At 33.4% G+C, this 13,145-nt stretch overlaps 1 protein-coding gene across 1 annotated transcript in view; it reads left to right on the top strand.

The window, feature by feature from the left end:
- The window catches only part of DPP10 (dipeptidyl peptidase like 10), a 641,699-nt gene that overhangs the window by 587,432 nt on the left and 41,122 nt on the right, over positions 1 to 13,145 (top strand). The window contains exons 18-19 of the mRNA XM_020288521.2: positions 11,093 to 11,191; positions 11,296 to 11,365. Coding sequence (XP_020144110.2) covers positions 11,093 to 11,191; positions 11,296 to 11,365 — 169 coding nt within the window. The remainder of the gene's footprint in view (positions 1 to 11,092; positions 11,192 to 11,295; positions 11,366 to 13,145) is intronic.

The raw sequence follows: 13,145 nt of genomic DNA, 5'->3' as shown, positions 1-13,145 counted from the left end.
CTTCTTTAGTATTTTCTTACTCCTTTACATTAAACATACCACTTTTATGCTGAAAAAGAAATCCTCCATTAAAATTCTCAAAGATATCATATGAGTATGTAAAATTTTACTTAGTTAATATTTCAAAAGTCCTTTGTCTTGTATTGCTATCATTTTCTTTTTACTTTTTAGATTTTCATTTTTGCCTTTCTGCTTAAGTTTATATGCATATTTGTTTCTTGTCTTTTACTTTAACTGTTTCTTGTAGGCCTCTGTTGCCTTTCTTCTTCTTTTCTCTCTATTCCACCTCTTTTTCCTCATCCCTCTTTATACTTCTCTTCCTCTTTCTTATCTTTCTCTTTCCCCTTCTTCTTCCCAATTTTCTGCTCTCATTTTCTTCTCTTTCATTCCTTAACTCCACACTAATATCATGTCTTAAACCACTGCTTGACAAGATCATTATGTACATTTCCTGAATTTATTATGGAAAAAAATGCTGTTTGCCCTTAATATTTTGAAAATGGTTTTAATATTTATTTTATTTATTTGTGTTAACTAGGATTTATTTCTCTGTGGCTCTGGATTGATATTTATTCCATAAGTAAATTAATGGCTTTTAATTTAAAAGTTCAAATTTAAAATCAACTGCCTCTAAAGCTATGTAATTAGTATGCTAGCATATATGGTCTACAAATTATGTTTTTTCCTTCATTGGTATTTGATAATAAAAAGAAGAAAATGAGAAATTACTAGGATATCACAATCACGTTGGTATCTCTAGCTGAATCTCTTCATTTATTCTTTCATTTAGTGGGTCTTTTGTTTTAATACAATAAACCATTGCTCTTTTATAAAAGCCTTCATCTAACAGGATAACCTATAGACAGAGATAAAAATTTAACAGATTTTTTTGCCCCCTTTGTAGTTACCAAATATCAAATAATAGGCCGGGCGCGGTGGCTCACGCCTGTAATCCTAGCTCTTGGGAGGCCGAGGCGGGCAGATTGCTCAAGGTCAGGAGTTCAAAAAACCAGCCTGAGCAAGAGCGAGACCCCGTCTCTACTATAAATAGAAAGAAATTAATTGGCCAACTGATATATATATAAAAAATTAGCCGGGCATGGTGGCGCATGCCTGTAGTCCCAGCTACTCAGGAGGCTGAGGCAGAAGGATCGCTCGAGCCCAGGAGTTTGAGGTTGCTGTGAGCTAGGCTGACGCCACGGCACTCACTCTAGCCTGGACAACAAAGCGAGACTCTGTCTCAAAAAAAAAAAAAAAAAAATCAAATAATATTGGCTTCTTCTAAATGCAAAAATAATTCTTTTACCTACAATGATTAAGTGACTTTTATGATTTGGATTATAAATCTAAGGTGAATCCTTAATGAAAGATACAGAGTTTAAGTTATATTTTTAAACATTTAAAATTAAACATTTAGGATAGCTTCCTTGAAAATATACTAAATTTTAAATAATCTGAGTTTCTTTACAATTTTAGAGAGGTAAAGGATCTCTAAGAATACCTAGTCTCCAATATTTATATTATAGAAGAAGGTATTTATTTATAGAAGAGGTAGTTTGATGTGCCTGAGATCACACATAGAATTCATAGTCCAATGTGAGAAATACAAAATTATATAGTGATAATAGACTATGACAGTTTCAGTAGTAGAAATGAACACAGTTCAGGGAATGAGGAGGTCAATGGAAAAACATTTTTTAAAAAAGGAATGTGTATGTACAAACATATGAAGGCACAAAAATGTTTACATTTGGAAGATTAAGTTATTCATCATGGCTGGACCAAAACATTTAATAAAAAAGCAACCATATATGAGATTAGAGGGGTAGACTGGAGCCAGATCATAAAAGTCTTATTTTATTCTGAAGAGTTTGAAATTAACCATAAGGTATCAATGGTAAACCACTGACATATTTTTAAAACTTTCTTATTCTGGCCATGGAGTAACTGGAAGTGCACATGATTCCCCCACCTCCCCCACACACACACAAAGAAAGAAGGAAAAAAGGAAAACTGGATAAAATATATGAAACAGCTGTTTTCAGACATCAAACAATAGTCAGCATAGGTCTCTGATTCCTGATAGAAGTAAACAAAATTATTATTGTATGTTCCCTAGCTTTCTGGTTGGCAGAATTCTCTGAACTCCAGTGTGATAATCAAAGTATAATACAATGGTATTCCTGAGTTGAGGAGACAGAAGTTGATATTCAGAAGGGCTGAGATTTATGGAATGTTAGAAAGGTGGAACACTGGAGAAGATGATGCTACATGGAGAAAGAACCCCAGAAATATGCATAGGGCTATACAGGGATCACCTCGAGTCTATTGAGAAAATACTAGCTGAATATGTATAGGAAGACAATCAATGAGCTTAGGCAAAGCAAATGCTCTCCCAGTGCTGGTACATGTTCAAGTTCCAATCAGGCAGAACAGGTGAACATTTTGAGAGATCCCAAAACAGTCCTCCTTTTAGTAATACTAAACCAGCCAGAGAGCAACGTTCACTCAAACCTACCCTAAAATATATATCTTAAAAAGTCTTGATATGATCAATCTGATCTGCCCGTAACTTAATCTGCCAGAACAAAGTCCAACAATTTTTAAAAGAACACAATAAAATCTATAATTTGAAAATATAAGCATCACAATAGTCAGTATCCAATAAAAAATTACTGGCTACATGAAAAAAGTAGAAAACATAACTCATAACTAAGAGAGAGGTCAGTGAATAGAAACAGACCCAGAAATGGCAGAGAAGATGGAGCTCAGCGACAAATATAGTAAATTGGTGTTACAAGTATATAAAAATATCAAGAACAAATTAATAGAGTGAGGAAACAAAGAGAATATATTTTTGTAAAAGAACTTTGTGAACTTAAAATATTTGAGATAAAATTTTCACTGGAAAATACTGAAAACGGATTAAAAACTACAGAAGAAAAGATCAGTGAACTTGAAACGGCATCAGTAGAAACCTTCCAGGCATAGAGATAAAACGAATAAAAGAAATAGAACCTAAGTTAACTGTAGACTAGTATCTGCATCTTTCATATTTGTAATTAGAATCAAAAAGAAGGGGGCTTGTAAAGAATGTTTACTGCAATAGTAGACAATAATTTTCCAAATCTGAAGAAAAATTTAAAAATTTCTCAACAAATCTAAAGCAAGATAAATCCCAATAAAACTACACTAGTACACCTCACAAGCAAATTGTATTAATAGAAAACCAGTGAAACAGAAAAAAAAACCACAAACCATCAAACATAAAAAGATACATTGTATCCACATTAAATACATAGTAACAAAGAGTGACTACAGATATCAGAAAAAAGCAAGCTAAAAGACAACAGTACACATTATTTAAAATGCTGATGGAAAATCAAACTGAACTGGGCAAAACCCTCATCTTAGAGTAACAAACCTAGAAAATGCACTTTAAAGTAAAGGCAAAATAAAGAAAGGTTTGAGAAAAAAAGAAGTTGAGAATGTTTTACAATTAGATTTATACTTCTAAATAACACATAGATCAAAAAAGAAATTTGAAAAATAATTAGAAAATATTTTTAACCATATGAGAATTAAAACACAACAGATCCAAATTTAGGGAGAGCTACAGTTGTGATTAGAAAGAAATTGATGGCTTTAAATTACTTTTATATAAAATGAAGTTTTAATATCAATGATCTCAGCTTTCTAATTAAGAAACTAGAAAAATAAGAACAAATTAAAACAACATTGAAGGAGGGAAAGAATACAAATAAGGGTGGGAATAAATGATATGGAAAATGGACTAGAAGTAGAGAAAATATATAAAACCAAAAGGTACTTTCTTTATAAAATTAATAAAATTGATAAAATTCTAGATAGTGACATGAATAAAAAGTGAAAAATGTAATATCAGTACCATTTTCATTAATAAAATAAGTGATGTTAGTACAGATCCTACAGATATTAGAATTACAATAATGGAATAATATAGGTAATTTTAAGCTAGTAAATTTGACATATAGATGAAATGGATAAATTCCTAAAAAGATATAAATTGCTAAACATTCACATGAGAAGAAATAAACATATAAACATCTTGTTTATATATATAACATATAAACATCATGTTATATAAACATCAACATATAAATATCTTGTTAATTACTGTAATTTTTAATTCACAATTAACATTTTTCTCACAAAGAAAACTCCAGTTCCAGGTTAGCTTCTCCGGTGCATTCCATGTAACATTTAATGTGTTATCACCAAGTGTACACACCCATTTAGAAAATATAAGGACAGCATTTACCAGATTCCAAATCTACATATAGACATTACAAGGACAAAATGATCTAATTTTCTCATGAATTTAGATTCGAAATTCCTTAAATTAAATACTAGCAACTCAAACCTAGCAAGTTATGAAAAGGATAATTACATTATGATCCTATGGGGTACTCAAGGAATTCATGACTATTGTAACTTTCAACCATCGGTGTAATTCATCATATTTCAGTGATGTCTGAAAGGATTTAGGAAAAAAGCATTTGATAAATTTGACAAATAATAATAATAAAAATAATAGTAACTAATCTATCAAGATAAAATTAGAAAGAAAATTCCTTAACTCAACGAATGGTATCTACAAAAATAATACAGCTGACATCATGCTTAGTGGTGAAAGACTGATGTTTTTTTAGTCAGGATTCAGAAAGTCAAGAATGTCTGCTCTCACCCCTCCTCTACAACATTGTAGAAGAGTACTTAACCAGTAAAATGGGTGAGAAAAGAAAGATAAGTAGTAAAGCCATCTTTATTTTCAGAAGACATACTTGCATGCAAAACAAAAAACAAGGAAACAAATAATTTGGAACACATACACACAAAAATAAACTATGGTAAGTAAATAAGTGTATTTATCATGGTTAAAGATTTAGGTCAATATACAAAATTCAACTGTTTTATGAATTACAGTGCAAATTAAAAAGTAGTTTAAAATACAATTTATTTTTATTTATTTTTTTATTTCAGCATATTATGGGGGTCCAAATGTTAAGGTTACCTATATTGCCCATGTCCCCCCTCCCCCATTGAGTCAGAGCTTCAAGTGTGACCATCCCCCAGACGTTCCACATCTCACTCATTATGTTTGTATATACCCCTCCCCTCCTACCCCTTCCCACCCACCCGACACCCGGTAAATGTTTTGCCCATATGTACACTTAGGTATTGATCCATTAATACCAATTTGCTGGTGAGTACATATAGTGTTTGTTTTTCCATTCTTGAGATACTTCACTTAGTAGAATGGGTTCCAGCTCTATCCAGGAATATACAAGAGGTGCTATATCACCATTGTTTCTTAAAGCTGAATAGTACTCCATGGTATACATATACCACATTTTATTAATCCACTCATGAATTGATGGGCACTTGGGTTGTTTCCACAACTTTGTAATCGTGAATTGTGCTGCTATAAACATTCGAATACAGGTGTCTTTTTCATAAAGTGACTTTTGATCTTTTGGGTAGATGCTCAGTAGTAGAATTGATGGATCAAATGGTAGATCTACTTGGATTGCTTTAAGGTATCCCTATATTGCTTTCTACAGAGGTTGAACTAGTTTGCAGTCCCAACAGCTGCACAAGAGTGTTCCTATCTCTCCGCATCCATGCCAACATTTATTGTTTGGGGACTTTTTGATAAAGGCCATTCTCACTGGAGCTAAGTGATATCTCATTGTGGTTTTGATTTGTATTTCCTTGATGATTAGAGATGCTGAGCATTTTTTCATGTTTATTGGCCATTATTCTGTCTTCTTTTGAGAAGTTTCTGTTCATGTCCTTTGCCCATTTTTTGATAAGGTTGTTTGATTTTTTCTTGCTGATTTTCCTGAGTTCTAAATAGATTCTATTTATCAGCCCTTTATCAGATGTGTAGCTTGTGAAAATTTTCTCCTATTCTGTGGGTTGTCTGTTTGCTGTCTTGACAGTTTCTTTGGCTATGCAGAAGCTTTTTAATTTGATCAGGTCCAATTTCTTTATTTTTGTTGCTGCTGTGATTGCCTTTGGGGTCTTCTTTATAAATTCTTTGCCTTGGCCAATGTCTAGAAGAGTATTTCCAATGTTTTCCTCTATAATTCTCATAGTTTCACACCTAAGGTTCAATTTTGTTATCCAGCGTGAGTTGATTTTTGTGAGAGGTGAAAAGTGTGGATCCTGTTTCAGTCTTCTACATGTGGCTATCCAGTTTTCCCAGCACCATTTATTGAATAAGAATTCTTTTCCCCAGTGTATGTTTTTGTCTGCTTTGTCGAAGATTAGTTGGCTATATGAGGATGGTTTTTATATCTGGGTTCTCTGTTCTGTTCCTCTGGTCAATGTCCCAGTTCTTGTGCAAGTCACAAGCTGTTTTACTTACTATCAGCCTTATAGTGTAGTTTGAAATGTGATAAATTGATACCTGCTATTTTGTTTTTATTGCCTAGGATTGATTTTGCTATACGGGGTCTTCTGTGGTTCCATATGAAGTGTAAAACTATTTTTTCTATATCTGTGAAAAATGATGATGGTATTTTAATAGGGTTTGCATTGACTCTGTAGGTCACTTTGGGTAGTATAGACATTTTAACAATGTTGATTCTGCCGACCCATGAGCATGGTATATTCTTCCACGTGTTCACATCCTCTGTTATTTCTTTCTTCGGTGTTTCATAGTTCTCCCTGTAGAGGTCTTTTACCTCCTTAGTTAAATATATTCCTAGGTATTTTATTTTCTTTGTTGCTATTTTGAGGGGAATTAAGTCTTTGATTTGGTTATGACTTGTACTATTGTTGGTGTGTATGAATGCCTCTGATTTCTATGTATTGATTTTGTATCCTGAGACTTTATCAAATTCAGTTATCAGTTCAAGGAGTCTCATGGTTGAGTCCTTGGGGTTTTCTAGGTATAATATAATGTCATCAGCAAAGAGTGAGAGTTTGATCTCTGCTGCTCTCATTTGGATGCCCTTAACTCCGTTCTCTTGTCTGATTGCTATAGCAAGGACTTCTAGCACTATGTTGAGCAGAAGTGGAGATAGTGGGCAACCTTGTCTTGTTCCAGTTCTAAGCAGGAATGCTTTCAATTTTTCCTCATTCAGTATGATATTGGCTGTGGGTGTGTCATATATGGCTTGTATCATTTTTAGGTAAGCCCTGTCTATGCCTATTTTGTTGAGCGTTCTTATAAAAGGGTGTTGAATTTTGTCAAATGCTTTTTCTGCATCTATTGAGAGGATCATATGGTTTTTGTTTTTGCTTCTGTTCATATGGTGAATTACATTTATAGATTTGTGTATGTTGAACCATCCCTGCATCCCTGAGATGAAGCCCACTTTATTGTGATGCATTTTTTTCTTGGCAAGCACCTGGATTCAATTGACTAGGATTTTGTTGAGAATTTTTGCATCAGTATTCATAAGGGATATTGGTCTGTAGTTTTCTTTTTTTATTGCATCCTTTCCTGATTTTGGTTTCAGGGTTATGTTCACTTCATAAAATGTGTTGGGGAGCATTCCATCCTTCTCGATGTTGTGGAATAATTTCTGCAGGATAGGCACCAGTTCTTTCTTGTAGGTGTGGTAAAATTTGGGTGTGAAACCATCTGGTCCAGTTCTTTCCTTTTTAGGAAGGTTTTTTATTGCTGTTTCAATTTCAGTACTTGATATTGGTCTGTTCAGGAATTCTATTTCTTCCCGATTGAGCCTAGGGAGACTGTGTGTTTCTAAGAAATTGTCCATTTCCTCCACATGCTCCATTTTGTGTGCATAGAGGTTTTTGTAATATTCATAAATTACATCTTGTATCTCCGTGGCATCAGTTGTAATTTCTCCTTTATTGTTCCTGATGGAGCTTATTAGAGATTTTTCTTTTCTGCTTTTTGTTAGTCTAGCCAATGGTGTGTCAATTTTGTTTACTTTTTCAAAGAACCAACTTTTTGTTTTATTAATCTTCCATATAGTTTCCCTGTTGTCAATTGCATTTAGTTCTGATTTTATCTTAATGATTTCACTTCTTCTGCTGGGTTTGGGGTTGGTCTGTTCTTCTTTTTCCAGCTCTTTGAGAAGATTAATTAGGTTGTCTATTTGTGATCTTTTCAACTTTTGGATATAGACATTTATGGAAATAAACTTTCCTCTCAGGACTGCTTTAGCTGTGTCCCACAGGTTTTGGTAACTTGTCTCCTTTGTCATTTAGTTCAAAGAATCTTTTTATTTCCATCTTGATTTCCTCATTTATGAAGTGATCATTCAGCAGAAGGTTGTTTAGTTTCCATGCCTTTTGTAGAAATGAGAACTCCTGCGAGAATTGATTTTTACATTTATTCCATTGTGGTCTGAAAAGATACATGGTATAATTTCTATTTTTTAAATTGTTTGAGACATGCTTCTGTCCTAGGATATGGTCAATCTTAGAGAATTACCCATGAGCTGATGAGAAGAATGTATATTCAGTGATTTTTGTGGTAGAATGTCCTGTAAATGTCAGTTAGGCCCATTTGTTCTAGAGTTCTATTTACGTCCATTATTTCTTTGTTGATTTTCTGTTTAGAGGATCTTTCCTGTGCTGTCAGTGGGGTTTAACGTCTCCGACTATTATGGTGTTGTTATTTATCCATTTGTTTAGATCAAGTAGAGTTTGCTTTATGAATCTGGGTGCACCAACGTTGGGTGCACATATATATTTAGAATTGTTATGTCTTCTTGTTGAACTGTACCCTTCACCATTATATAGTGATCTTCATTGTCCTTTATTACTTTTGTTTATTTAATAGCTAAGTTATCTGTAATCAGCAGCACCATGCCAGCTTTTTTGGGGCTTCCATTTGCTTGAAATATTGTTCTCCACCCCTTTACCTTTAATCTAACTGCATCCTTGCAGGTTAGATGTGTTTCCTGAAGGCAGCAGATACTTGGCTTGTGTTTTTTTATCCATTCAGCCAGCCTATGTCTCTTGAGTGAGGAGTTCAAGCCATTCACATTTATTGAAATAACTGATAGGTGGGGCAGATTTCTGTTCATTTTGTTGGGTTGAACTTTTTTGCTTTGTTTTCTCTCTTGAGCCATTGTGGTATCTGGTCTTTGATCTTTAGCTTTGAGTAGATTTACATTCGTGAGTGCTTATTGTGCTGATCCATGGGTAACACTGTTTTGAGTACTTCTTGAAGGGCTGGTCTTGTCTTGGTGAATTCCCTCAGTCTTTGCTTATCTGAGAATGTTTTAATTTTTTCTTCATGTATAAAACTTAGCTTTGCAGGAAATAAGATTCTAGGCTGGGCATTATTCTGTTTCAGAAGAGTGAGAATGGGGCCCCAGTCTCTCCTTGCTTGTAAAGTTACAGTAGAGAAGTCTGGTGTTATTTGGATTGGCTTTCCTCTGTATGTTACTTGCTTCTTTCATCTTATATCTCATAGAAGGGCCTCTTTATTGATATTTTGGTTAGTCTGATGGACTGCATGGCTTGACGTCTTCTTGTTTGCATTGAATCTCCCAGGGATCCTTTGAGCTTCTTGAACTTGTATCTGGAGATTTTTAGCAAGGCCTGGGAAATTTTCTTCTATTATATCTTCAAGTAGCTTGTCCAATCCTTGAGTGTTTTCTTCTTCCTCTATTCGTAACCCTATTACCCTCACATTGGTTTTCTTCACATACTCCCACATCTCTTGTAGGCTTTGCTCTTTTATTTGTCTGCTCTATCTCTGTGACTGATTTATTTAATTGAAAGATGTTATCTTCAATCTCTGAGATTCTTTCTTCTGTTTGTTCTTGAGGCTTTCTGCTGTTTTTTGTAGTTCCCTGAATTGATTCTTAATTTCCAGGAGTTCGGTTAGACTTTTCTTCATTGTTTCAATTTTTCTGGCCAAGTGCTGTGCTGTGGCTCACACCTGTAAACCTGGTATTTTGGAAGAATCATTTGAGCCCAAGAGTTTGAGACCAGCTTGGGCAACATAGAAAGATACCATGTCTACAAAAAAATAAAAAATTAGCTGGGCATGTTGGTGTACCTATAGTCTCAGCTACTTAGGAGGCTGTGGCTAGGGGACCACTTGAGCCCAGTAGTTTTAGGTTGCAGTGAGCTATGATTGTGCCACTGCACTGCAATCTGTGCAACAGGGTGAGTACTTGCCTCAAAAAGGAAAAAAATAAAATAAAAAACCATAGAATATCTAGGAATACATCTATTGATAATAAAAATATATAAGATCCCTAAAATGAAATCTATATAAAATTGCTGGATTAGAGACTTCAATGAATATAGACACACATATATAAATTATGGATTAGAAGGGCCACCATTTTATGTATGTAAAATCTCCCCAAATAGATCTATAGAATTAATACAATATCAGTAAAAAGTTCAGCAATTTATTGATGCTCTCTTCATGTTCTTGCAATTTTTTGTTGTTTTATTTTCTATATTTTCTGTCAGTATATTTTAAAATTCATTACTCTTTTTTTCCTGCAGTATCTAATATTATTTCAATCTCACCCAGTATATTTTTCACCTTAAACATGTAATTTTCATGTATCTCAGATTCTGCAGTTTTTATTTTTAGACATATAAAACATGATTATGCTTTATCTTCCTTATTCAACATCTAGACTATAGTTATAATCTCTGTTTTAATGTCCTTATCTGTGAATTATGTCATCTGTGTCATTTCTGGGTTATTTCTATTGAATAAATTTTTCCATCTTGAGTTTTTGTATGCCTTTTAATTTTTTATTGATATCTAGACATTGTAAATTGCATCTCATTTGGTGCTCGATAATTTTGCATTTCTTTAAATATTTTTAAGAGGGTAGCAACATGATCAGATTTTTATTTTGAAAATGTAAATGCTAATTCCAAAATATAGAAGCAAATAGATAAAATTTCACTGGAGTAAGAAAGTTCAGTTAAAAAACTGTTGTAGTAATTTAGGAGAGAAATAATGAAAGTTTAATTAGTACTTGGCACAGTGCCTGCCAAATGGTATCAACTGGATAATGTTTTGTTGTACTGATTGCTGATTAATGCATAGAAGTTAGCTATTTACACTAGTATTTTTGGTTTACAGAATATTTTATATTAGAAAGCAATTCCATGCTGAAGGAAGCTATCCTGAAGAAGAAGATAGTAAAATCAGAAATCAAAATCCTTCATATTGACGACTATGGTAAAGTTTTGTGCATGCTGTTATTCAAAAACAACTTTCTCTATATCTTATAGTTTTACATGTAAATGACTCCCATCTTTAATATTTTGCTCTTTCTTTAAAAGAACTTCCTTTACAGTTGTCCTTTCCCAAAGATTTTATGGACCGAAACCAGTATGCTCTTCTGTTAATAATGTAAGTATTTTATTTGTTTTTGAAATAAAGGAATCTAAAGATTTTATAATTTTTCTCATTCCTCACATGACAGCATTCTGATTAAATAAACAGAAGTCCTGTGTGTTAACCAGGGCAGTTGTGTGAGTTCCTCAAGGAGCCCATCACTAAATTATGTGTAGGGATGTGTAATTTTTTGTACTTCTTACATCCTAAATAGAATTCGATGTTACTACAGGAACAGTGACACCAGATGGTGTGATTTTGGGATATCTGCTTACAATTTACTCAAGCCTTATGCTCTTCATCAGTTGTTTATGAAACATTGAGAAAACTTGTATTTCCATTGCTAATACAATTGGTTATGTTTGTATCATTCCTATCAGTTTTCCCTTCTGTATTCATGGCCAGTAGGAAGTAGCTCCCATGCTCAGAAAACCTGACTCTCGAGATTTCAGCCTTGGAATTGACTTTGACATTGAATTCATTCATACTTTCTATGAGACTATATTGTGGCCATGTAGTATTAGGCATAGGGCCCCTAACATCTAATGGGTAACTACCTTGATATTGATTTAGCATTGTATTACCGAGAGTTATTACTTATTTTCCCGATTAAGAACACCCAGGTAGCATATTGAAATGACAGTGCTTAACATTAGCTAGAATTATTTCTAGCAGCTTAGGAGGAACAGCAAATATGACAATAACATTACTTGTGATTACTGAGTGTAGAGCGTAAGTATTCAGTCTGGAATCAGATTTCCTGAGTCCAGATTTTTTTCAAAACTCAGGAAAAAAGTTTTGCCATTTATTACCTGCATGTCTTGGACAATTTACTTAACCTCTTGAAGGCTCAGTTTCTCTAAATATAAAATAAGCATTATAATACAACCTATGTTTCAAGACTGCTTTGTAGATTAAATGAAATACAATGTATAAAGTCACTTGTACAATGCCAAACAGATATGATTCGCATAATTATTGGGATATTAATTCATTCTTTTTTGTATAGATTGCATGGATTTTATTTAGATTTTATTTAGACATCTTAATATATAGAAGCAGTTTTTCCCTTTTAGTAACAAGCCACTTCATGCAGAAATAACATAATAGTTAATATTCTTTCTCACTCCAGTGTTCACTCCCAATGCTAATGACTAGACTTCATATAGTTTCTTATGTCCAGAGCTTTCTCCTTTATCTGTAATAACCAAAAAGTTTTGAATGTTCTTGGTGACTTTGTAAGGAAGTTCTTATTTGCTCTTTCTTAATTTCTTCTTTTGTTTCTTCTCTGTACCAAGTTTTCTTACACTCCCATTTGAAACACATGTATGATTTATTGAGGAAAATATTTGGACCACATGTATGATTTATTGAGGAAAATATTTAAAGTGCTAAATTGAAACAGAAGAGAAAAAAAATCAAATTCAACTTCTTTCTCAGTCATGTCTCCCTTTTACAAAAAGGGATTGGTCTTTTGAATCAATGTAAAATATAGTTTCTCAGAAAAAAGGACACTATTGGGCATCCCTCAGTATGTACTAACCATCAAAATGGAAGATAAAAGAACTGACTGTCCTTAAAGCGTGATTCATTTACACAGATGGTGTGTAGACAATTATTTTCATTTGTGCATCTACAGCTTTAGGTCAGTGTTACACATTGTGCGGAGGCAAATAAGAGTTAACAGGTTCTGTTAGTCAGAGAAGCTACTGGTTTATCTTCTAGTCAGATTAGTGCTTTGGTCTGGTTGATTTTTAATTCATCAGAGGAATATAAGGACCTGCACAAGAAGCCA

Source organism: Microcebus murinus, chromosome 8, assembly GCF_040939455.1.
Source record: "Microcebus murinus isolate Inina chromosome 8, M.murinus_Inina_mat1.0, whole genome shotgun sequence".
Classification (NCBI taxonomy): Eukaryota; Metazoa; Chordata; class Mammalia; order Primates; family Cheirogaleidae; genus Microcebus; species Microcebus murinus.
This window is presented reverse-complemented; position numbering and strand designations above follow the sequence as displayed.